General features: G+C 43.7%; 1 protein-coding gene across 2 annotated transcripts; it reads right to left on the bottom strand.

Moving 5' to 3' along the window:
• Positions 1-418: 418 nt before the first annotated feature.
• Positions 419-24,575, bottom strand: LOC129712463 (CD276 antigen homolog). Of its 2 annotated transcripts, XM_055660927.1 has the most exons (5): positions 10,954-11,859; positions 8,162-8,261; positions 6,921-7,250; positions 4,943-5,212; positions 419-3,350 (listed from the first exon to the last, which is right to left on the bottom strand). In XM_055660927.1, exons 2-5 carry the CDS (start codon positions 8,247-8,249, stop codon positions 3,085-3,087), a joined length of 954 nt encoding a protein of 317 aa, XP_055516902.1. In that variant the 5' UTR covers positions 8,250-8,261; positions 10,954-11,859; the 3' UTR covers positions 419-3,084. The 2 variants fall into 2 exon arrangements, with proteins under 2 accessions (XP_055516902.1, XP_055516901.1); XM_055660926.1 differs by lacking the exons at positions 8,162-8,261; positions 10,954-11,859 and adding an exon at positions 24,290-24,575.
• Between the last annotated feature and the right edge of the window lie 971 nt (positions 24,576-25,546).

The following is a 25,546-nucleotide window of genomic DNA, read 5'->3' as shown; positions in this document are numbered from 1 at the left end:
ATTTTTAAATGATAAAATCAAACCTGCCTCCACCACCTTCACTGGAAGCTCATTCCACACAGCTACCACTCTCTGAGTAAAGAAGTTCCCCTCATGTTACCCCTAAACTTCTGTCCCTTAATTCTCGTCATGTCCTCTTGTTTGAATCTTCCCTATTCTCAAAGGGAAAAGCTTATCCACGTCAACTCTGTCTATCCCTCTCATCATTTAAAAGACCTCTATCAAGTCCCCCCTTAACCTTCTGCGCTCTAAAGAATAAAGACCTAACTTATTCAACCTTTCTCTGTAACTTAGTTGCTGAAACCCAGGCAACATTCTAGTAAATCTCCTCTGCACTCTCTCTATATTTTGTTGACATCCTTCATATAACTAGGCGACCAAAATTGTACACCATACTCCAGAATTGGCCTCACCAATGCATTGTACAATTGTAACATTACATCCCAGCTTCTATACTCAATGGGAAGAAATACTTCCGCAACCATTTTTCTGAACGTTTAAGATCTGAATAGAGATCCCGATTTGAAGCAACTTGTTCCCATTCTGAGCCGATTTGTTAAATTCATTATCCCCTGGGACGTTCTCGGTCTTTGGAGGATGCAGAGGAAGAACGTTCATATGTGAGTGACAAGATGCTTCTTTCACATTCCTTGTGGAAATGAACAACGTCATGTGCCACCACCGACTCGAAACGTCACCCATTCATTCTCTCCACAGATACTGCCTGTCCCGCTGAGTTACTCCAGCATTTTATGTCAATCGTTGGTGTAAACCAGCATCTGCAGTTCTCTCCTACACATACCCTCTAATCTTGGTTCTTGGTTTAGTGGTCCTCCAAAATATTCCAAATGGAATTTAAACTGGAGGTGGTGGAGAGCGAACTTACGCCAGAAAGGGTTCTTGGGAAGAAATAGCTACTTTAAATGTAGTTGCATCTGGTTGGGTAACTATGGTAGGGTGAAGACTATTCCATGCTTGAATTGTGCGGGGGATGAATGAATTGTGGTACACATAGAAACATAGAAATTAGGTGCAGGAGTAGGCCATTCGGCCCTTCGAGCCTGCACCGCCATTCAATATGATCACATCTGACTTGGTAGCTGGTATCTCAAATTGGATGGAATGCCCTCGTCGGCGCCTAATTGGTATGGGTTTGGTGTACAACATTTTGTAAAAAACAGGTTAAACGGTGAGCTTCACGTCCGTCTTGGAGAGGCTTCCACCCCAGTGAATTTGGAAGTTTGGTAAAACTCGCATCTCTCTCATAGGTATTAGTAACAAATCGAGCTGCCTGTCTTTGGACACGTTAGAGGGAAGAAATGTTTTTATTTGTGCATGGGTCCAAGTGAGGTTTAGGGTGAAGGATAGCTTCTCCTTGAGAGAAGTTCAACAATGATGAAAGTTGCGTCTCAGAACGCTTAGGACACCTGTGGCTTTCACCGTTGCATGATGAGTCTGATCATTCCTGCGTAGATTCGATGCTAAGATACTTGGTTTGTTTGGATTTTTCAAGGGTGGCACCAAGGACCACGGGGGGAAATGGAGGAGGACTGGCCAAATTATGTGCCTTCCACCACAGTGATGAATGCTGTGGTGGATGTTTGTGTTAACTTTTTATTGTGTATTGTGTGTTCTTTATCATTGTACTGCTGCTGACAAATTCATTTCACTTGCACTTTATGTACAATGTGACGAATAAAACTGATTGATTGATTGAATGATGTAGCGTGATGTTTCGCCATGGTTTCACTCTTGGAAGGGGTGAACTGCATGCCCCATTGTTGTGACCACTCAACCATTGTATCAAGATGTTTTTGGAGAGCATCTTCATCATCAGCTGACTTAATTGGACGGTACAGCAAACAATCATCAGCGATAGAATTTAGAAGATACTTACAAAATTCTTAAGGGGTTGGACAGGCTAGATGCAGGAAGAATGTTCCCGATGTTGGGGAAGTCCAGAACAAGGGGCCACAGTTTAAGGATAAGGGGGGAATATTTTAGGACCGAGATGAGGAAAACATTTTTCACACAGAGAGTGGTGAATCTCTGGAATTCTCTGCCACAGAATGTAGTTGGGGCCAGTTCATTGGCTATATTTAAGAGGGAGTTAGATGTGGCCCTTGTGGCTAAAGGGATCAGGGGGTATGGAGAGAAGGCAGGTACAGGATACTGAGTTGGATGATCAGCCATGATCATATCGAATGGCGAATGGTGCAGGCTCGAAGGGCCGAATGGCCTCTACTCCTGCACCTATTGTCTATGTTTCTATGTTTTGGTATCTATATTTTCTGGAGTCTCTCCTAGTATGAAGCATGCCGGCTCCAGAGGTAGATCCACCCCCAAGATTAGCTTGATCTCCGTCTGAATGTCTCTCCAATATTGATACAATTTGGGATAATCCCCACAATCTGGGTATGATCACTAATCTTCCCGCAATGTCTGCAGCATAAATCTGAGGTGTTGCTGTATCTTGCTAACATAAGAGGAGTCTGAAATACTCTCATTCTAGTTTTCCATTCAAACTCCCTCCAGGCGGGGCTGTTTGTTAACGTATGAACAAAAGACATGTCTTTTCCCCACATTTCATCAGTAATAATAATATTCATTTCCAATTCCCATTTCTGTTTCGTTTCTATCGTGTTTCCTTTTACATAATCTTGAAGTCCTTTATATAAATCCTGGTTCAACCAGACGACTGTTTGAGTACACAGCGGCATGCAGTAAAACATGACATAGATCAGGTCAACTAATACTGACTGATCTACAGTCAGATCAGTAACAGAGGGAGGGATATGGGTGGATGTGGAGCAAGAACATAAAAGGAAAACTCTGCAATTGGAAGGAAGGGGTGGGAAATGAGTTGAAAGAGGAAGGGAAGAGAATAGGATCACTGGGTGGTGGGATAAATGCGTGTACAATGAAGGGGGGGGGGGGGAGTGGTGTTCGGGAAGTGTTATTTGAAATTTGAGAATTCATTGATCATAACAGAGTTAGACAACTCAAACTGGAAGAAAATATTCCACTCAAATGTCAGGACATCAAAACTCAATCATGACTCTAAGTATGAAGAACAAACCCTTATCACTTACCACTGGGCTCCTGATACGGGACAAAAAGCCGGGGCAGGTCTTGATCAAACAAAACACATCTCCAGTTCCCTCTGCCTCTCTCAGCTTTCTGAATAACCAGACTCAGTGATTTCTCTTCCTCAGTCAGTGTCTTTTCTCCAACACGTTTGCCATCGCCATTGATCCAAACCAGTCTCATTGACCCAATGACGTGAGACACAGAGCAGGTCAGGGTAACGGTGTCTCCCTCAGTCACTGCATCAGACGGTTCAGCTGTGACTGTGGAAACAAGCAGGTTGTTTACATTTTAAACAATAAGTTCATCAGTAAACTCAGTGGCAACATTCTGACTCCTACCTTTCACTGTGATTAGATCAATGGTGGGAAATAGATTTCGTTCCAGAAAACAGGCGTAAAGTCCGGCATCTTGAAACACAACGGGGACAATCCTCACACTGAAATCCTTGCCATCGTAGAGTTTCCCTGAGGTCACCAGTCGATTCACGAAGTTGGTCCCATTGACATTGATGATGATGGGCTGAGAACGTTCTGCAGATGCTATTAATTTGTGTTGTTGATGGCGATGAGGTGACCAGGTCCACTCAGCACGGGAATAGTTACGACCATAACTAGAACAAACCAGGTGAAGTTCACTGTGACCGGTGCTGGAGCGGTAAAGTGTGTGTCTCTCCTTATATAAATCTGTATCAGAGAGACAGAGGATAACTCCTTTCGGTATTACCGTTACTGTGCCATACACAGATTCTCAACCGTATTCTTATAAACATTTGTGGTGTTTTGTTCAACTGATCAAGTTTCAAATGTAACATCTTTCATGAATGCCGCACTAAACTCATCAGATCTTTATACAATACAATGTGCTGTACGGCAGTAAATTGCAGTGAAGTTTGGATATTCCACTCTACATTTCAACATGAGGTTGGCCCCCACACCCGGACTGTCCGGGAATGTCCCGGGATGGAATGAAACCTCCCGGAGACTCCCGAGAGCGGTGTGGGAGGTGAATGTCTCTGTCAGTCTGCAGGAGGTGGTTCAGGTTCGGGTTCGGGTTCGGGTTCAGGTTCAGGTTCAGGTTCAGGTTCAGGTTCAGGTTCAGGCTGTGGACAGAAGCAGCCCAGAGGATGCCTGCACGGGGACTAACCCGGACACGTTGACACTTCAAGTGGATCGGCTCATTCCCATTATTCCCACCATCCCTCTTCCATTCACACCCATTGATTCCCTGTCCTTCCCTGTTCCCGGGTCCTGCTCCCAGCTGAATGCTGATCCCAAGCCCGAGTCTGCAGCAGCTGGAATCACTTCAAGCAACACCAGACTCGGAGAGAAGGGTCAGTGTGGGGAGAGGGGATGGATTGTTGTTCAGTGTTGATGTGTGGGTCGGGACCCCCAGTGTGTGTGTGAGCAGCAAGTGCTGGTGACTACACTTTCTATCTGACACTTTGATGTGAGTCCTGTATCAGTGTCTCAGTCTCAGATACTGGAGCAGGCAAGATGAGTCCTGTATCTCAGTCTCAGATACTGGAGCATTGATGACAAGATGAGTCCTGTATCTCTCAGTCTCAGATACTGGAGCATTGATGGCAAGATAAACTGACAAAATACTTTACTGAACAATGGTTACAGAAAGACATCTCCCTCCTGTGCTGTGTGTGTGTGTCTGTCACACAGAGACAAGCGGGCAGCTGCTCCACACAGAGACTTTCTGGAAACTTCTCCCTGATCATTGCAGCATTTTATACTGGAGAGCAGTTGGTCACTGCCACAGTTCTTCACGGAGCGCACACATAATATTACAAGAAGCACCGTGATACAAGTGTCTACTTGATACCCAATGGGAGGTGTTTACTCACCGTTGTCTACAGTAAAACCTGCGTTACTTGTGTGAAGAATGTTTCCGTTTTCCCGCACTTCACACACATACAGATTCCCATCCTCCACTGTAACGTGTCGAACCATCAGATAGACCGTGTTATCCAGGCGGATCTGATCAGTGTTGCCCCTGTTCTGCTGGGATGAGTCCATGGGTCTCCAGTGAAGACTGACTGTATCTGAGAGTCTGGAGATGGTGCAGCTGAGTGTAACGTCACTGCCCAGCAGAGGCTTCTGTGGACTTGCCTCAACTGTGAAAAACAGAGCAATGAGATTCAGAGTGAGTCGTGGTTTGTACAAGTCTAGTCCCAGATAGGACAATAACATTCTTGCTTGCTGCAACACAACAGAATATTGTAGGCATCAATACAGAACAGATCAGTGTGTCCATATACCATAGAATATTTATATATACACACATAAATAAACAGATAGAGTACAATAGACTGTTATAGTTCACAGTTTGTTTGAAGTTGTGTTTAATAGTCTGATGGCTGTGGGGAAGATGCTATTCCTGAACCTGGATGTTGCAGATTTCAGGCTCCTGTACCTTCTACCTGAAGGCAGTGGAGAGATGAGTGTGTGGCCAGGATGGTGTGGGTCCTTGATGATACTGCCAGCCTTTTTGAGGCAGCGACTGCGATAGATCCCCTCGATGGAAGAGAGGTCAGAGCCGATGATGGACTGGGCAGTGTTTACAACTTTCTGCAGCCTTTTCCTCTCCTGGGCGCTCAAGTTGCTGAACCAAACCACGATGCAACCGGTCAGCATTCTCTCTACTGTGCCCCTGTAGAAGTTAGAGAGAGTCCTCCTTGACAAACCGACTCTCCGTAATCTTCTCAGGAAGTAGAGGCGCTGATGAGCTTTCTTTATAATTGCATCAGTGTTCTGGGACCAGGAGAGATCTTTGGAAAGATGCACGCCCAGGAATTTGAAGCTCTTGACTCTCTCCACCATCGACCCGTTGATATAAACGGGACTGTGGGTCCCCATCCTACCCCTTCCAAAATCCACAATCAGTACCTTGGTTTTGCTGGTGTTGAGGGCCAGGTTATTGTGCTGGCACCATATGGACAGTTGCTCGATCTCTCTTCTATAATCTGACTCATCCCCATCAGTGATACGTCCCACAACAGTGGTGTCGTCAGCGAACTTGATGATGGAGTTCGCACTGTGACATGGCTACAGCAGTCATGATTATAGAGTGAGTACAGCAGGGGGCTGAACACGCAGCCTTGAGGTGCTCCCGTGCTGAATGTTATTGAGGCTGACACATTTCCACCAATACGAACAGACTGTGGTCTGTGAATGAGGAAGTCGAGGATCCAATTGCAGAGGGATGCGCAGAGACCCAGTTCTGAGAGTTTGGTAACCAGCTTGGAGGGGATGATTGTGTTAAATGCCAGCTGTTCACCGTGGGACTGCAGGTGGAACCGGCAACATACAGGCGTTGTTGTATTTACACATGCTCTGTTTCAAATATTCACAAACTGTTGAATATGCATCTATTTCCACTCCTTCTAGGTGTATCTGATTGGTCTCAAGAGGTGAACTCTATGGCAGAGCCCATGTTCCACAGGTGATGGATGGACTTCCATCCACCTGGTCACAGGGTAACATTAAGTAGCAGTGTCACCCCGGGACCACTACACGGACACATTGGTTCCATACCACCTTGCTTGCCGCGCGCGATCACCTTACCGTGTACCGGCAAGAAGACCATGGTATTCGCTGTGGCTAGATTCATTGATTTGCTGTTCCCAGTGAAGTCATCAAACTATTATCACCCATCCCTGCTGATCATTACAGAATCAATGAACAAAATCACTTCCCCAGTTGTTTGACTTTTCACCGGGTGGAAGAAGTCTCACAATTCCCGCCATCTCTCATCATTCATTATAGGTGACAATATTTACAGAGATTAATTCAACATTATTGATCCTTATCGCATCCACTCACCTTTCATCCCAAATATTTCATATTGTTTCAGGATTTGCTTTATCGGTTCTGTTTGAGTCAAAGTGAAAATTCCCGCCCATTTAAATGTGGGTTTATCGATTGTTAGAGCAAGGGTATAGGTATTCACTTTCATCCCCGGGTACAAGTTGCCATCGATCTTCTCTTTGGTCCAATAGCTCCCCGTTCTTCTAAAAGTCGACAATTTTCCGATTTCCTTCCCTGAGTGTGGTTTCCATTCCCAGACAACAACAGTGTCTTTCTCAGCATTGGCCGTTCCGTTTAACACAATCTCGTCTCCATTATCCAAGAAATACATTCGATTTCTGTTTTCTGTTGCGAATACAAACAATGAAGAATTAACATTTAAAACACATTTTCCCCACCCACCCCATATCCGTAATCATTCATTTTGAACTGAATTTAATTCCAGACAGTTGTGATCTTCCTTGGAAACCCCAGCGAGGAAGTCACGGTTTGTGAAGAGATGTGTGTGTGGAATAACCTGGCCTGATTGATGCAGGGATATTTCATCACATGAGTGAGTGAGTGAGTGAGTGAGTGAGTGAGTGAGTGAGTGAGTGAGTGAGTGAGCGAGTGAGTGAGTGAGTGAGTGAGTGAGTGAGGGAGGGGGGAGGGAGGGAGGTGGGGATAGGGGGTTGTGTTGGGGTTAGTGGAGGAACTACACCTGGTTTTGAAGGGACTTTGTGGGAGCGTGAAGTGAAGACATTGCGTCTGGTTCTCGGGCTGCGACTGGATCGATAAGTCGAGGGCAGATCCACCCACATGGACTGTGGTGAGGAGATGTTGGGGAGGATAGTGTGGACAACCGTGTCAAAGGCTGCAGAGGCTGAGCGGGATGAGGAGGGAGAGTTTAACTCTGCAACAAGTTCACAGGAGGCCATTTCTGACTTTGATAAGGAACGTGTCGGTGCAGGAGAAGGAGAGGGAGTTGATGGGATGGGCTCAGAAATGGAGGTCCAGCAAGGATGGTGTGGATTTGTGAGGCAGCAACACATTCAGGGATGTGGAATGGAGGTCCAGCAAGGATGGGGTGGATTTGTGAAGCAGCAACACATACAGGGATGTGGAATGGAGGTCCAGCAAGGATGGGGTGGATTTGTGAAGCAGCAACACATACAGGGATGTGGAGAGGAAAGTGAGATTGACAATAGGGTGCGGGTTTACACGGACAATGATAATTAATGCAAGGTGATTGTGACCGGTGAAGAGAAAGTACTTACTCTGTGTGGAAACTGGCTGAAGCAGGAAAACAAAGAAACCCAACATCAAACCAGCAGGCAAACTGTTGCAGAGAAACCTCGGCCTCATTTTGTAAATTCTCTGTTTGGAAACAAGGTGCAGTTTTAGACTAAGGATCAGTCAATTGGTAGTTGGCAAATGTTGTATTGAGTACAGCCAGTTTGAAACTCCTGACCCTGGGGCATTTTAGAATTGGCCGCACACAATTACACGGGGAAAATACATTTGTCTATATGGATTCTGCTGCTGGAATATTGTCATTTCAGTAATCAGGGATTTCACCACCATATTCAACCGCTATTGGCCCAAATCATTCATCTGTACTCCGCCTTTTTAATGTTTGACTCAATTACCTCTGACCACTGGTAAAATGTTCTCAACTAAATCTGACCTGGCTAGTGAGTTAATGAACAGAGAAGGCAACACAATGGCAAGGGACATTCAATATTCTCAAACGGTCCCAGGCGAAATGGGAACAAAAGTATTCAATTTAGATTGACTAGGAAACGGAGATGAAGAAATAATTTTTCTCACAGAGAGTTGTGAGTCTGTGGAATTCTCTGCCTCATCTGGTAGATAAGGTTGCGTTGATAATGTGGATAGGTATTGTGTTGATAATGTTTACGTCAGATTAAAAAATCATCTTGTAAAAGCTAATTGGACAAAACAAATTGGGAATTTCCTGAGGTCACAAATACATTGGATCAGTTTAGACTTGGAACCTCTTTAGTCTTGCAGTGTTCTCCAGGTTCAACATCACACAGTGCACCAAGACCTTCACAGCCTCTGTGAATAACCCACATAACCACCTTGCAGTGTTCTCCAAGTTCAACATCAGAGAGTGCACCAAGACCTTCACAGCCTCTGTAAATAACCCACAGAACCACCTTGCATTTCTCTAAAACAAACCTCACCATTTGAAGTGGTGATGATGTGTAAAATCATACTGAAGAATGTTTGATGGTCGTGTGATCTTGAACGGAACAGGGCCACTAAATCATTTACAAAGGAAATGCTGCAGTGAATAGCTAGTTGGCAAATGTTGTATTGAACACAGCCACTTTGAAAACCCTGGGCCAGGACCATTTGAGAATTAACCGCACACAACTACACGGGGAAGGACCATTCCTCTGTGGAATCTGCCACTGGAATATTGTCACTGCTGTCATCTGGGATTTCACAACCACATTCAGTCGCTTTGCCTTGACTGAAACGACTCATCTGTACATCGACAGTTTCATTCTTGACCCACTTCCTTCCTGCTTCTCGGTAGAATGGTTTTAACTCATTTGTACCTCACTAGTCAGTCAATTAATTGAGCGAGCGGGCAACAGAACGGCGAGGACGTTGAACATCCTCAATCAGTCCCAGAGGATTGCCGGAGAAATGGGAAAAATAAAACCCACATGAGCAGCGATACATTAGATTGACCAGAAAGCCCAAATGGGTAAAATGGCAGATGCTGATCATTTAGATTCATTAAGTTTCTAGTGGAAATAATGGAGACAGAAATACATTGATAAAGTTTCATGTTGGAAGGAACTGCAGATGCTGCTTTATACCGAATATAGACAAGTAACTGGGCAGGAGTAACTGGGTGGGACAGGCAGCATCTCTGGAGAGAAGGAATGGGTGACGTTTCGGGTCAAAGAAGTCTGGATCTGAAGAAGGGTCTCGACACGAAACATCACCCATTCTTTCTCTCCAGATGCTGCCTGTCCCGCTGAGTTACTCCAGCATTTTGTGTCTCTCTTCATTATTCATTACGTTTCTATGTCCTTGTAAAATCTAAAGCAGAACAGACTGGTACAGTCTAATAAATGGTTGTAGGAGTGGAATATCACACGTTAGAAATTTAAAACCTTACATAGACTATATTACTCAAAAACTAAAATAAGTAAACTTTTTCCAAATGTCTCCCTCCCCCATCTGTGATAAATGTCTATCCCATGAAGCAACTATAGCACATTCCTTTGTTTTTTGTAGAAAAATCCAAACATATTGGAATGAAAGTTTTGAAATATTTACAAAATTATTTAAAATAAAACTGAAACCGAACACAGAATTGATTATTTTTGGAACAATGGAAGGCAGCCCTGAGCTAACTGTGTCCCAAAATACCCGACTTAATTACGGTTTAATAATGGGGAAAAAACTCATACTTAAATTCTGGAAAAACGCCCCAACACCAACAATAAATATGTGGATTTCAAATATGTTCGAAACGTTACACCTGGAAGATATGAGATTCCTTCTAGCAGGCAAACCAGACCATTTCCAAAAGATCTGGTCTCCATTTCTCGACTTACTACAAGTATAAGGTGCAACAGAATTCTGAAAATAAATGGTTTCAGGACCTGGTGAGGGGGGAGGAAAAATACAAAGTTGGTTTATCCCTTTTAGCTCTGTTTTATAAACTTTTAATATATCTTCTGTTTTGTTTTTCTCTTCTTCTTTTTCTATGGCTTGCTTCTTAACTCTTTTTCAAACTTTTCATGTCTAAGGGTCTCTTTTGATCACTCTTTCACACACTTACTATCCTGTTTAACTCTCTTTACTTTTCTTCTTTTCAAAGTTTAAAATATAAAGTGGTGCAGGAAATGTATTATGTTATTTTTGGCTTATATTATTGTAATGTACACTACTAATAAATACAATTATATTAAACAAATGAATAAATACATAAAATAAATTATTGAACACAGAGTTCCGTTTCTAGATCCCATTTAAACCACACCTTTACCTGAAGTGAACCTGTAGTAAGGTCGCCTACCTTGTGGGAAGAGACTGATGGTGAACGAGACCAGAGACTGGGCAGCAAAGCTCCAAGCACGGTGACACACTGACTTCCCCAGTCTCACGCTGTGTCTTATGAAACTACAGGACCTTCCTCTTCTTCTCCTGCTCAGGGTTCAGACATCACTTCTGTTGAAAGTGTTTGTGTCAGTGTAAAATACATCTTGTCAAACCTTATTCGGCAAAGGAAAACTGGAATTTACTGAGCTCAAACAGCATTTTAAGAGCCTTTGAGACATGGAACCTCATCTTTCTAAATGGGAAGGGGGAAAAGGGGAAGTACAACGGGATCTGGGGGTCCTTGTTCATCAGTCTAAGAAAGTAAGCATGCAGGTACAGCAGGCAGTGAAGAAAGCCTTGTTGGCCTTTATAACAAGAGGAATCGAGTCTAGGAGCAAAGAGGTCCTTCTGCAGTTGTACAGGGCCCTGGTGAGACCACACCTGGAGTATTGTGGGCAGTTTTGGTCCCCTAATTTGAGGAAGGACATCCTTGCTATTGAGGGAGCCCAGCGTAGGTTCACCAGGTTAATTCCCGGGATGGCGGGACTGTCATATGCTGAGAGAATGGAGCGGCTGTGGACTTGTACACTCTGGAGTTTAGAAGGATGGGAGGGCATCTCATTGAAACATATAAGATTGTTAAGGGCTTGTACAAGCTAGAGGCAGGAAACATGTTTCCGATGTTGGGGGAGTCCAGAACCAGGGGCCACAGTTTAAGAATAAGGAGTAAGCCATTTAGAACAGAGACCAGGAAACACTTTTTCTCACTGAGAGTGGTGAGTCTGTGGAATTCTCTGCCTCAGAGGACGGTGGAGGCAGGTTCTCTGGATGCTTTCAAGAGAGAGCTGGATAGGGTTCTTAAAGATAGCGGAGTCAGGGAATATGGGGAGAAGACAGAAACGGTGTACTGATTGGGGATGATCAGCCATGATCACATTGAATGGCGGTGCTGGCTCGAAGGGCTGAATGGCCTCTACTTCTGCACCTGTTGTCCATTGTCTAAAGGTTATTGGAGGATAACAAATGTCAAGGGCATTGGGGAATGAGAGTATCTATTGTTGTGTTATGATGAGTACAGGTGCACAACCTTTTATACGAAAGCCTTGGGACCAGACACTTGTCGGATTTCGGACATTTTCGGATTTCCGAATGGAAGATTTTTAGCGTAGATGCAAGTGGTAGCGCGGGCGGCTTGAAAAATGCTGGAGCAGCTGCCTCCATAACAAGAGGAGTTGAGTCCGGGAGAATCTTCTCATAAATGTTAGTCAGTGAGAGTTTGGAGGGATTTTGGGGTGGTGGCCTGTGGTCATGAGAGTCTATGAAAGTGAAGGGGGAAAGCAGTACAGCAGGCAGTGTGAGACCACACCTGGTCGGCGGCCCTGTTGGCCTAACAAGAGGAGAGGAGTCTCCGAGGCAAAGAGGTCCTTCTGCAGTTTGTGCAGGGCCCTGGTGAGACCACACCTGGAGTATGGTGTGCAGTTTTGGGTCCCCGAATTTGAGGAAGGACATGGGAGTGCTATTGAGGCGCCCGGAGCTTGCCGCACAGCGATGGCGGGACTGGCATGCCCGAGAGAATGGAGCGGCTGGGACTATATGCTGCGCTGCGAGAAGGATGCGACCGACTCATTGACACATCGCGGAGCTGAGGGCTGAGGGCATCGGCCGCGGGCCGCGTTAATTTGGAGCACCTCGCAGCCAGGGGTAGAGTTGCCGGGGTCGGAGCTACAACCGGGCCGCCCGCAGATGTTGGGGGCCACAGTTTAAGAATAAGGAGTAAGCCATTTAGAACGGAGACCAGGAAACACTTTTTTTCTCACAGAGAGTTGTGAGTCTGTGGAATTCTCTGCCTCAGGGGGCGGTGGAGGGAGGTTCTCTGGATGCTTTCAAGAGAGAGCTAGATAGGGCTCTTAAAAATAGCGGTCGGGATATGGGGGGAGGCAGGAAAGGGGTACTGATTGGGGATGAGGCAGCCATGATCACATTGACATGGCGAATGGGGTGCTGTGGGTGGAAGGGTCAAGAATGGCCTCTACTCCTGCACCTTTGGTGCGCATTGTCTAAAGGTTATTGGAGGATAACAAATGTCAAGGGCATTGGGGAATGAGAGTATCTATTGTTTGTGTAATGATGAGTATGTGTCAATCTTCTTGTATCTGTAGTGATGTTCTGATTGAGTTTAGTTTTGAGACACAGCATGGAAACTTGCCCTTCAGCCCCTCTGTCCGTGCCGACCACACTCGTTCTGTTCTCTCACTTTCCCATCCGCTCCCTACACACTACAGGCAATTTATGGAGGTCCAGTAACCTACATCCCCACTCATTCGTGGCCACAGGGAGCGTGCTATCTCCACCCAGAGAGCACCCGAGGTCAGGATTGAACCCTGGTCTCCAGCACTGTGAGGCAGGCAGCAGCTCTAACATCTGTGTCACTGTGATTTGGGTGGTTTGGCTGTTTAAAACAATGTGAGTTTTGGGTTGAGGAGAACACAAACCAGTAGATGTGATAATAAAATGCTGTATTTACTCAGTTATTCCAATATTGAGTGTAATTATCTCCTGAGTTTCACACACAAGGTAAACCCACCAGTCACCAGCCTCATCATCATCCAATTTCTTCTGCAACTTTCAGTTTTCTCCAAATCAAACGGCACAGTTTGCACCAAGACCTTCACAACCTCTGGGAATAAATCACGTCCCTTCCAGTTCAATTCAGTTTAGTTCAGTGTCACGTTGGTGAGGTAAAGAGAAAAGCTTTTGCAGAATGCTAACCACCCTGGAGAAAGACAAGTATAATGAATGCTATTCACAACTGAAGTTAGAATAGTTTCCAGTAACACATATTCAAGCAGATGACTGTGTGATGTTTGAAATGTCTATGATAATGGCAAATGACAGAATCTGTTGTTTTGTAATAAATGGAACGGTGAATATTCTTGCCTGTTCATGCTGTAGTTGGTCCGATAGATCAAACTAATATTCATTGCATCAGATCATGGCGGAGGTTGGACTTAGGAGGTCACCAATCAGCTGCATATGATCATCAAACTACTACAATTTGTCAAAGTAAGTCCAATATTGAGAGCAAATTTCTCCTCAGTTCTGAATTTCACTCAAGGTAGAACCTCCAGCAAACATCTTCACAATCACTAGTTTTCCCCTCTGTCATTTGGTGTTCTCCAAGCCCAACCTCACAGAGTTGCACCAAGATCTTCACAGCCTAGAGATATAGACACGAGAGATACATTGTGTTCCAGGTGTACACTGGCCCTATCCCCGAACTCTATCCCCATTACATTGATGACTGTACATCGATGCTAGAAAATATATCCACAATATGCAAACACAATCCATACCCAGAATTGTTTGGTCATGTTAGTGGAGTGGCACAAATTGACCCAGTTAGTCACCATCATAACTTGGAAATACATTGCTGATCCTTCGTTATTTGTGGGGCCTACTCCTATCATTTACATCATTTACTAAACACATCCATCAGTGGTGGAATAAGGATGGTCACATCCTCATGTGTTAAAACTGGAAGCCTAAACACTGAGGCCCACATCCAAAAACATAGATTTATCAGCAATACATCTGGAGAGAATCACAACTTGCAGCTCATCATCAGCTCAGGAGTTAGTCGTCCTCATTGTGACAAGAAATCTAATCATGCTCCTTCCTTAATCCAGGTTAACAACTCATTTCCCCCATATTGTGTGAATTCTGCAGAGAAGTACAATTCATTTTTATTGCTGCTCAGCCTCTGTTTTAGATATTTTTCCACAGTTCCTGAATCTTTCTCTTCGTAATTCATCTCATCTCCCCGTCCACCCCACACTGTCCGTCACTCTCACATTCTAAACATAGAAACATAATAATAATAATAATAATAATAATAATAATAATAATAATAATAATAATAATAATAATAATAATAATAAGTTTATTTATATAGCACATTTATAGTTAATTTTCATTGCCCCCAAAGTGCTTTACATAATTTAAAAATCAGTTCCATACAAAGCATAAAGATGGGTTAACAAAATAATAAAATGCATAAACAGGACACAACATGTAACATCAACATCCACCACAGCATTCATCACTGTGGTGGAAGCTCGAAAAATTTTGGCCGTCCTCCTCCATTTCCCCCCCCCCCGTGGACAAGACCAGAGTCCAGAGTCCAGTCCAGGATCGGTCTTTCCTCACCGGAGACCGCGGCTTCAAGATTGCGTAGGCCGCAGGCCGGCGGTTGAGATTTAAAGTCCCCGCCGCAGCCAGAAGCATCGTAGACTGATGGGCCGGCGGTCGAAGCTCCCCTCCAGCAGTGATGGCAATGGCGGCTTCTTCTTCCCCCGGGTCCCCCACGAGGGATCCCGGGCTGTAGACGCCGCAGCAGCTGGAACTCTGCAGACCGCGGCTTCAGGCTGCGACTTCAGGCTGCAGGCTGCCGGCTGCCCCGGGCCAGTGAAACGGAGCACTCCCCTCCGGCGAGCCCCAGCGAGGGCTCACCCGCTCCACGTCGAGTCCACGCTGCGCCTGCTGCTGAAGCCCCGGGCACGTCTCCGGGAAAGACCTCGCCGATCCTTGATGGTAGGCCACGGGGGAGGCGACCTGGAAAAAGTCGCCTCTCCATGGAGGAGGCGACCGAAGCGGTTTCCCCCTTACACCATCCACACCACCCCCCACACAAAACACAAAAAACCCCACTAAATACACACTTTAAAACATACTAAAAATAAAAAATAAAATTGAAAGGCTGACGCGCTGCTGCCATGGCTGCCGCCAGAACAGCGCCCCCTTCACTCACATAGACAATAGGTGCAGGAGTAGAGGCCATTCGGCCCTTCGAGCCTGCACCATTCGCCATTCAATATGATCATGGCTGATCATCCAACTCAGTATCCTGTACCTGCCTTCTCTCCATACCCCCTGATCCCTTTAGCCACAAGGGTCACATCTAACTCCCTCTTAAATATAGCCAATGATCTGTGGCCTCAACTACCTTCTGTGGCAGAGAATTCCACAGATTCACCATTCTCTGTGTATGAAAAAAATGTATTTTCTCATCTCGGTGCTAAAAGATTTCCCCCTTATCCCCCTTAAACTGTGTGTGTGGCCCCTTGTTCTGGACTTCCCCAACATCGGGAACAATCTTCCTGCATCTAACCTGTCCAACCCCAATAGAATTTTGTAAGTTTCTATAAGATCCCCCCTCAATCTTCTAAATTCTAGCGAGTACAAGCCGAGTCTATCCAGTCTTTCTTCATATGAAAGTCCTGCCACATCCCAGGAATCAGTCTGGTGAACCTTCTCTCTACTCCCTCAACTCCCTCCAGGGCCTAACACAGATCCTTCCTCTTTTACGCTGACGTTATCTCTCTTTACCCTTTACATTTAAAAGTAATTCTGTATAATTCTACTTATGTATTTTTTTTAAATACATGAGAACAGAACATGGGGCATGTGTGTTGAGGATGCATTTATTATAAGGATAGTAACTAACTATTGTGTTGTTGGTGTCTTGACCAAAAAGCGTAATTTTAAATTTATTGTTGCTACTTCCCACTGATTAAAAAATAAAATAATGGTGTTTTCTCTCTAGTAAATGTTGCTCTTTATTCATTAAAACATATTTCAATCTCCAACCTGGTTTGGTGTTTCCGGGTTCCAAAACAGTGTTTGGATATTTAAAATAATTTATGCTATAACACAATGTATTTTTGAATGTATGTAAGTGAAATGATGGCAAACAAATCTATTGGAGATGATGGTGATGTACCGTGTCGAATAGATAAGGGAGAAGATGTGGTGACACAAGAGTTTGTAGATTCTGGAAACACCAGCAAAGAGCAAACTGCTGGAGGGAATTTGTGGATCAGGAATCATCTGTGGAAGTAAATGGACAGATGACCATTCGCAATGTCTTTGAATTTTGAAATATGTGGATTAGGCAATATTAAACAGGCATGAATTGAAAATTATTTGGCAGACAGGAAACAGAGATGAGGCTTTGTTAGGGTGGCAGGTGGTGATGAATGATCCGCATCAAGCTAGTTCTTGAGTCTGTTATTTTCAATGTTCATCTATGGTATTGACAAGGAAACAAATTGAATGTTTCTAAGTTTGATGACATGAAACTGAGAGTAAATAGGAGAAGCCTATTCATATTGAATGGCGAATGGTGCAGGCTCGAAGGGCCGAATGGCCTCTACTCCTGCACCTATTGTCTATGTTTCTATGTTTAGAATGTGAGAGTGACAGACAGTGTGGGGTGGACGGGGAGATGAGATGAATTATGAAGAGAAAGATTCAGGAACTGGGGAAAAATATCTAAAACAGAGGCTGAGCAGCAATAAAAATGAATTGTATTTCTCTGCAGAATTCACACAATATGGGGAAATGAGTTGTTAACCCAGATTAAGGAAGGAACCTGATTAGATTTCTTGTCACAATGAGGACGACACGATCTGAGCTGATGATGAGCTGCAAGTTGTGATTCCCTCCAGATGTTTTGCTGATAAATCTATGTTTTTGGATGTGGGCCTCAGTGTTTAGGCTTCCAGTTTTAACCCATGAGGATGTGACCATCCTTATTCCACCACTGATGGATGTGTTTAGTAAATGATGTAAATGATAGGAGTAGGCCCCACAAATAACGAAGGATCAGCAATGTATTTCCAAGTTATGATGGTGACTAACTGGGTCAATTTGTGCCACTCCACTAACGTGACCAAACAATTCTGGGTATGGATTGTGTTTGCATAGTGTGGATATATTTTCTAGCATCGATGTACAGTCATCAATGTAATGGGGATAGAGTTCGGGGATAGGGCCAGTGTACACCTGGAACACAATGTATCTCTCGTGTCTATATCTCTAGGCTGTGAAGATCTTGGTGCAACTCTGTGAGGTTGGGCTTGGAGAACACGAAATGACAGAGGGGAAAACTAGTGATTGTGAAGATGTTTGCTGGAGGTTCTACCTTGAGTGAAATTCAGAACTAAGGAGAAATTTGCTCTCAATACTGGACTTACTTTGACAAATTGTAGTATTTTGATGATCATATGCAGCTGATTGGTGACCTCCTAAGTCCAACCTCCGCCATGATCTGATGCAATGAATATTAGTTTGATCTATCGGACCAACTACAGCATGAACAGGCAAGAATATTCACCGTTCCCTTTATTACAAAACAACAGATTCTGTCATTTGCCATTATCATAGACATTTCAAACATCACACAGTCATCTGCTTGAATATGTGTTACTGGAAACTATTCTAACTTCAGTTGTGAATAGCATTCATTATACTTGTCTTTCTCCAGGCTGGTTAGCATTCTGCAAAAGCTTTTCTCTTTACCTCACCAACGTGACTACACTGAACTAAACTGAATTGAACTGGAAGGGACGTGATTTATTCCCAGAGGTTGTGAAGGTCTTGGTGCAAACTGTGCCGTTTGATTTGGAGAAGAAATTGGATGATGATGAGGCTGGTGACTGGTGGGTTTACCTTGTGTGAAACTCAGGAAACATCACTCAATATTGGAATAACTGAGTAAATTCAGCATTTTATTATCACATCTACTTGATATTAAATTAAATGTATGATTTCTATAACTTTCAATAGACTTTAACCATACAACCATATAACCATATAACATTTACAGCACGGAAACAGGCCATCTCGGCCCTACAAGTCCGTGCCGAACAACTTTTTTTCCCTTAGTCCCACCTGCCTGCACTCATACCACAACCCTCCATTCCCTTCTCATCCATATGCCTATCCAATTTATTTTTAAATGATACCAATGAACCTGCCTCCACCACTTCCGCTGGAAGCTCATTCCACACCGCTACCACTCTCTGAGTAAAGAAGTTCCCCCTCATATTACCCCTAAACTTCTGTCCCTTAATTCTGAAGTCATGTCCTCTTGTTTGAATCTTCCCTATTCTCAAAGGGAAAAGCTTGTCCACATCAACTCTGTCTATCCCTCTCATCATTTTAAAGACCTCTATCAAGTCCCCCCTTAACCTTCTGCGCTCCAGAAAATAAAGACCTAACTTATTCAACCTATCTCTGTAACTTAGTTGTTGAAACCCAGGCAACATTCTAGTAAATCTCCTCTGTACTCTCTCTATTTTGTTGACTTCTTTCGTATAATTGGGCGACCAAAATTGTACACCATACTCCAGATTTGGTCTCACCAATGCCTTGTACAATTTTAACATTACATCCCAGCTTCTATACTCAATGCTCTGATTTATAAAGGCTAGAATACCAAAAGCTTTCTTTACCACCCTATCTATATGAGATTCCACCTTCAAGGAACTATGCACGGTTATACCCAGATCCCTCTGTTCAACTTTGTTCTTCAATTCCCTACCATTTACCATGTACGTCCTATTTTGATTTGCCCTGCCAAGGTGTAGCACCTCACATTTATCAGCATTAAACTCCATCTGCCATCTTTCAGCCCATTTTTCCAAATGGCCTAAATCACTCTGTAGACTTTGGAAATCCTCTTCATTATCCACAACACATCTTGGTATCATCTGCATACTTACTAATCCAATTTACCACACCTTCATCCAGATCATTGATGTACATGACAAACAACAAAGGACCCAACACAGATCACTGAAGCGCCCCACTAGTCACCTGCCTCCAACCCGATAAACAGCCATCCACCATTACCCTCTGGCTTCTCCCATTCAGCCACTGTTGAATCCATCTTGCTACTCATGCATTTATACCCAACAGTTGAACCTTCTTAACCAAACTTCCATGAGGAACCTTGTCAAAGGCCTTACTAAAGTCCATATAGACAACATCCACTGCTTTACCCTCGTCAATTTCCCTAGTAACCTCTTCAAAAAATTCAAGAAGATTAGTCAAACATGACCTTCCAGGCACAAATCCATGATGACTGTTCCTAATCAGACCCTGTTTATCCAGATGTTTATATATATTATCTCTAAGTATCTTTTCCATTAATTTGCCCACCACTGAAGTCAAACTAACAGGTCTATAATTGATAGGTTTACTCTTGGAACCCTTTTTAAACAATGGAACAACATGCGCAGTACGCCAATCCTCGGGGACTATTCCCGTTTCTAATGACATTTGAAATATTTCTGTCATTGCCCCGGCTATTTCTACAGTAACTTCCCTCAATGTCCTAGGGAATATCCTGTCAGGACCTGGAGACTTATCCAAAAGTCTTTTCCAAAGTGTCAGTACTTCTTTTACTTTGAACCTCATAGTATCCATAGCTAATCTACTAGTTTCCCTTACCTCACATAGTTCAATATCCTTCTCCTTGGTGAATACCGAAGAAAAAATATTGTTCAATATCTCCTCCATCCCTTTTGGCTCTGCAGATAGCTGTCCACTCTGTCTCTCCAATGGACCAATTTTATCCCTCGTTATCATTTTGCTATTAATATAGCTGTAGAAACCCTTTGGATTTACTTTCACCATACTTGCCAAAGCAACCTCATATCTTCTTTTAGCTTTTCTAATTTCTTTCTTAAGATTCTTTTTACATTCCTTATAGAAACATAGAAACATAGAAATTAGGTGCAGGAGTAGGCCATTCGGCCCTTCGAGCCTGCACCGCCATTTAATATGATCATGGCTGATCATCCAACTCAGTATCCCGTACCTGCCTTCTCTCCATACCCTCTGATCCCTTTGGCCACAAGGGCCACATCTAACTCCCTCTTAAATATAGCTAATGAACTGGCCTCAACTACCCTCTGTGGCAGAGAGTTCCAGAGATTCACCACTCTCTGTGTGAAAAAAGTTCTCCTCATCTCGGTTTTAAAGGATTTCCCCCTTATCCTTAAGCTGCGACCCCTTGCCCTGGACTTCCCCAACATCGGGAACAATCTTCCTGCATCTAGCCTGTCCAACCCCTTAAGAATTTTGTAAGTTTCTATAAGATCCCCTCTGAATCTCCTAAATTCTATAGAGTATAAACCAAGTCTATCCAGTCTTTCTTCATAAGACAGTCCTGACATCCCAGGAATCAGTCTGGTGAACCTTCTCTGCACTCCCTCTATGGCAATAATGTCCTTCCTCAGATTTGGAGACCAAAACTGCACGCAATACTCCAGGTGTGGTCTCACCAAGACCCTGTACAACTGCAGTAGAACCTCCCTGCTCCTATACTCAAATTCTCTTGCTATGAAAGCCAACATACCATTCACTTTCTTTACTGCCTGCTGCACCTGCATGCCTACCTTCAATGACTGCTGTACCATGACACCCAGGTCTCGCTGCATCTCCCCCTTTCCCAATCAGCCACCATTTAGATAATAATCTGCTTTCCCGTTTTTGCCACCAAAATGGATAACCTCACATTTATCCACATTATACTGCATCTGCAAAACATTTGCCCACTCACCCAGCCTATCCAAGTCACCTTGCAGTCTCCTAGCATCCTCCTCACACCTAACACTGCCCCCCAGCTTAGTGTCATCCGCAAACTTGGAGATATTGCCTTCAATTCCCTCATCCAGATCATTAATATATATTGTAAATAGCTGGGGTCCCAGTACTGAGCCTTGCGGTACCCCACTAGTCACTGCCTGCCATTGTGAAAAGGACCCGTTTACTCCTACTCTTTGCTTCCTGTTTGCCAGCCAGTTCTCTATCCACATCAATACTGAACCCCCAATGCCATGTGCTTTAAGTTTGTATACTAATCTCTTATGTGGGACCTTGTCGAAAGCCTTCTGGAAGTCCAGATACACCACATCCACTGGTTCTCCCCTATCCACGCTACTAGTTACATCCTCAAAAAATTCTATAAGATTCGTCAGACATGATTTACCTTTCGTAAATCCATGCTGACTTTGTCCAATGATTTCACCACTTTCCAAATGTGCTGCTATCCCATCTTTAATAACTGACTCTAGCAGTTTCCCCACTACCGATGTTAGGCTAACTGGTCTGTAATTCCCTGTTTTCTCTCTCCCTCCCTTCTTAAAAAGTGAGGTTACGTTTGCTACCCGCCAATCCTCTGGAACTACTCCAGAATCTAAAGAGTTTTGAAAGATTATTATTAATGCATCCACTATTTCTGGAGCTACTTCCTTAAGTACTCTGGGATGCAGCCTATCTGGCCCTGGGGATTTATCGGCCTTTAATCCATTCAATTTACCCAACACCACTTCCCGACTAACCTGCATTTCACTCAATTCCTCCACCCCCTTTGACCCGCGGGCCCCTGCTATTTCCGGCAGATCATTTATGTCTTCCTTAGTGAAGACGGAACCAAAGTAGTTATTCAATTGGTCCGCCATATCCTGGTTCCCCATGATCAACTCACCTGTTTCTGACTGCAAGGGACCTACATTTGTTTTAACTAATCTCTTTCTTTTCACATATCTATAAAAACTTTTGCAGTCAGTTTTTATGTTCCCTGCCAGTTTTCTTTCATAATCCATTTTTCCTTTCCTAATTAAGCCCATCGTCCTCCTCTGCTGGTCTCTGAATTTCTCCCAGTCCTCCGGTATGCTGCTTTTTCTGGCTAGTTTGTACGCATCATCCTTTGCTTTGATGCTATCCCTGATTTCCCTTGTTATCCATGGATGCACTACCTTCCCTGATTTATTCTTTTGCCAAACTGGGATGAACAATTTTTGTAGTTCATCCATGCAGTCTTTAAATGCCTTCCATTGCATATCCACCGTCAACCCTTTTAGAATTAATTGCCAGTCAATCTTGGCCAATTCACGTCTCATACCCTCAAAGTTACCTTTCTTTAAGTTCAAAACCATTGTTTCTGAATTAACAATGTCACTCTCCATCCTAATGAAGAACTCAACCATATTATGGTCACTCTTGCCCAAGGGGCCACGCACAACAAGACTACTAACTAACCCTTCCTCATTACTCAATACCCAGTCTAAAATAGCCAGCTCTCTCGTTGGTTCCTTTACATGTTGATTTAGATAACTATCCCGCATACATTCCAAGAAATCCTCTTCCTCAGCACCCCTGCCAATTTGATTCACCCAATCTATATGTAGATTGAAGTCACCCATTATAACTGCTTTGCCTTTGTCGCAAGCATTTCTAATTTCCTGTTTGATACCATCTCCAACTTCACTACTACTGTTCGGTGGCCTGTACACAACACCCACCAGCGTTTTCTGCCCCTTATTGTTTCGCAGCTCTACCCATACCGATTCCACATCCTCCAAACTAATGTCCTTCCTTTCCATTGCGTTAATCTCCTCTCTAACCAGCAACACTACCCCACCTCCTTTTCCTTTCTCTCTAGCCCTCCTGAATATTGAATATCCCTGGATGTTCAGCTCCCAGCCTTGGTCACCCTGGAGCCATGTCTCCGTGATCCCAACTATATCATAATCATTAATGGCTCCTCAAGCACCTCATTTACTTAATGCTGCCTATAATTATTGTAGATCTCCCTCTTTTTCCGAACAAGATGTCCAATTTCCCTTGAAGGAATTGAGGAATTCTTTAGACTGATTTAAATTGCTGCAGACACAGCAAGTTCAGCTTTTCTTCCCATTTTTTTTAACCCCCTCCCCACTAAAAAATTCTTCAAAGCATCGACTTTCCTTGACATAAAATCTTCCAGCTTCATATCTTGGTACTTTGGATCAGCCATGACAAATAGAAGCTTAAAATCAGACCAAAAGTATACTCACTGTATCTATAGCGCTGAGATCTATTTATGCTTATACCTTACGACCTTTGACAAATCCCATGATTCCTTGCATTTTTTCGGAATACCGAACTCACTTGTGTTTGAGGCAGCTCAAGGAAACTGCGGGAGCGTGAAGTGGAGACATTGCAGGTGATTCTTGGGCAGAGACCTCTGCGACAAGCTCACAGGTGGGCATGTCTCCATGAGGGGAGGGAGCAGATGGGAGGGGCTCAGTAATGGAGCAACAACCAGGATGGCATGGATTTGTGAGGCAGCAACACATACAGGGATGTGGAATGGAGGTCCAGCAAGGATGGGGTGGATTTGTGAGGCAGCAACACATACAGGGATGTGGAATGGAGGTCCAGCAAGGATGGGGTGGATTTGTGAAGCAGCAACACATTCAGGGATGTGGAATGGAGGTCCAGCAAGGATGGGGTGGATTTGTGAGGCAGCAACACATACAGGGATGTGGAATGGAGGTCCAGCAAGGATGGGGTGGATTTGTGAGGCAGCAACACATACAGGGATGTGGAGAGGAAAGTGAGATTGACAATAGGGTGCGGGTTTACACGGACAATGATAATTAATGCAAGGTGATTGTGACCGGTGAAGAGAAAGTACTTACTCTGTGTGGAAACTGGTCGAAGCAGGAAAACAAAGAAACCCAACATCAAACCAGCAGGCAAACTGTTGCAGAGAAACCTCGGCCTCATTTTGTACATTCTCTGTTTGGAAACAAGGTGCAGTTTTAGACTAAGGATCAGTAAATTGGTAGTTGGCAAATGTTGTATTGAGTACAGCCAGTTTGAAACTCCTGACCCTGGGGCATTTTAGAATTGGCCGCACACAATTACACGGAGAAAATACATTCATTTGGTGGATTCTGCTGCTGGAATATTGTCATTTCAGTAATCTGGTATTTCACCACCATATTCAACCGCTTCTGGCCCAAATCATTCATCTGTACTCCACCTTTTTAATGTTTGACTCAATTACCTCCGACCACTGGTAAAATGTTCTCAACTAAATCAAACCTCGCTAGTGAGTTAATGAACAGAGAAGGCAACACAATGGCAAGGGACATTCAATATTCTCAAACGGTCCCAGGACATTGCCGGTGAAACGGGAACAAAAGTATTAAATTTAGATTGACTAGGAAACGGAGATGAGGAAACACTTTTTCTCACAGAGAGGTGTGAGTATGTGGAATTTTCTGCCTCATCTGGTGGATAAGGTTGTGTTGATAATGTGGATAGGTATTGTGTTGATAATGTTTGCGTCAGATTAAAAATAATCTTGTAAAAGCTAATTTGGACAAAACAAATCGGGAATTCCTGAGGTCGCAAATAAATTGGATAAGTTTAGACTTGGAACCTCCTTACATTAAATGCTATTAGTGGGTGGCAAATGTCTAAGATAATGGCAAACGAGGGAATCTACTGTTTTGTAACAAAGGGAACATGGTCAATATTCACGCCTTGCAGCTATGTTAGAGCTTTAGCTCAAGTTCAAGTTCAAGTGAGTTTATTGTCATGTGTCCCTGATAGGGCAATGAAATTCTTGCTTTGCTTCAGCACAACATAACATAGTAGGCATTGACAACAAAACAGATCAGTGTATCCATCTACTATTATATGTCCATATACCATTATAGCAGTTTAAATCTATATCCAAATGTAGCACATCACGGTGGGTTTAGGGGGTTACAAATGAGGTGCATTTGAGAATCAGGATCATACATTATTTTCAAACTTAGTACAATATTGAATGTAAATTTTCTCCCGAGCTTTTATTTTCACTCAAGGAGGAACCTGCAGCCAATATTTTCATTAGCATCCAAATAGTTCCTGCATCTTGCAGTGTTCTCCAAGTTCAACATCAC

Source organism: Leucoraja erinacea, chromosome 32 (assembly GCF_028641065.1).
Source record: "Leucoraja erinacea ecotype New England chromosome 32, Leri_hhj_1, whole genome shotgun sequence".
Classification (NCBI taxonomy): domain Eukaryota; kingdom Metazoa; phylum Chordata; class Chondrichthyes; order Rajiformes; family Rajidae; genus Leucoraja; species Leucoraja erinaceus.
Note: the sequence above shows the minus strand (reverse complement) of the source record. Positions and strands in the feature narration are given on the sequence as shown.

Excerpts from the sequence above, each read along its gene's own strand:
- LOC129712463 (XM_055660926.1), bottom strand. The coding sequence starts at position 24,386 with ATGTACAAAATGAGGCCGAGGTTTCTCTGCAACAGTTTGCCTGCTGGT. Across the intron at positions 7,251-24,289 it reads TCGACCAGTTTCCACACAGA|AAAACAGAAATCGAATGTAT; the intron begins GTAAGTACTTTC and ends TATTCGCAACAG. Across the intron at positions 3,351-4,942 it reads AGGTTTTACTGTAGACAACG|TCACAGCTGAACCGTCTGAT; the intron begins GTGAGTAAACAC and ends TTGTTTCCACAG.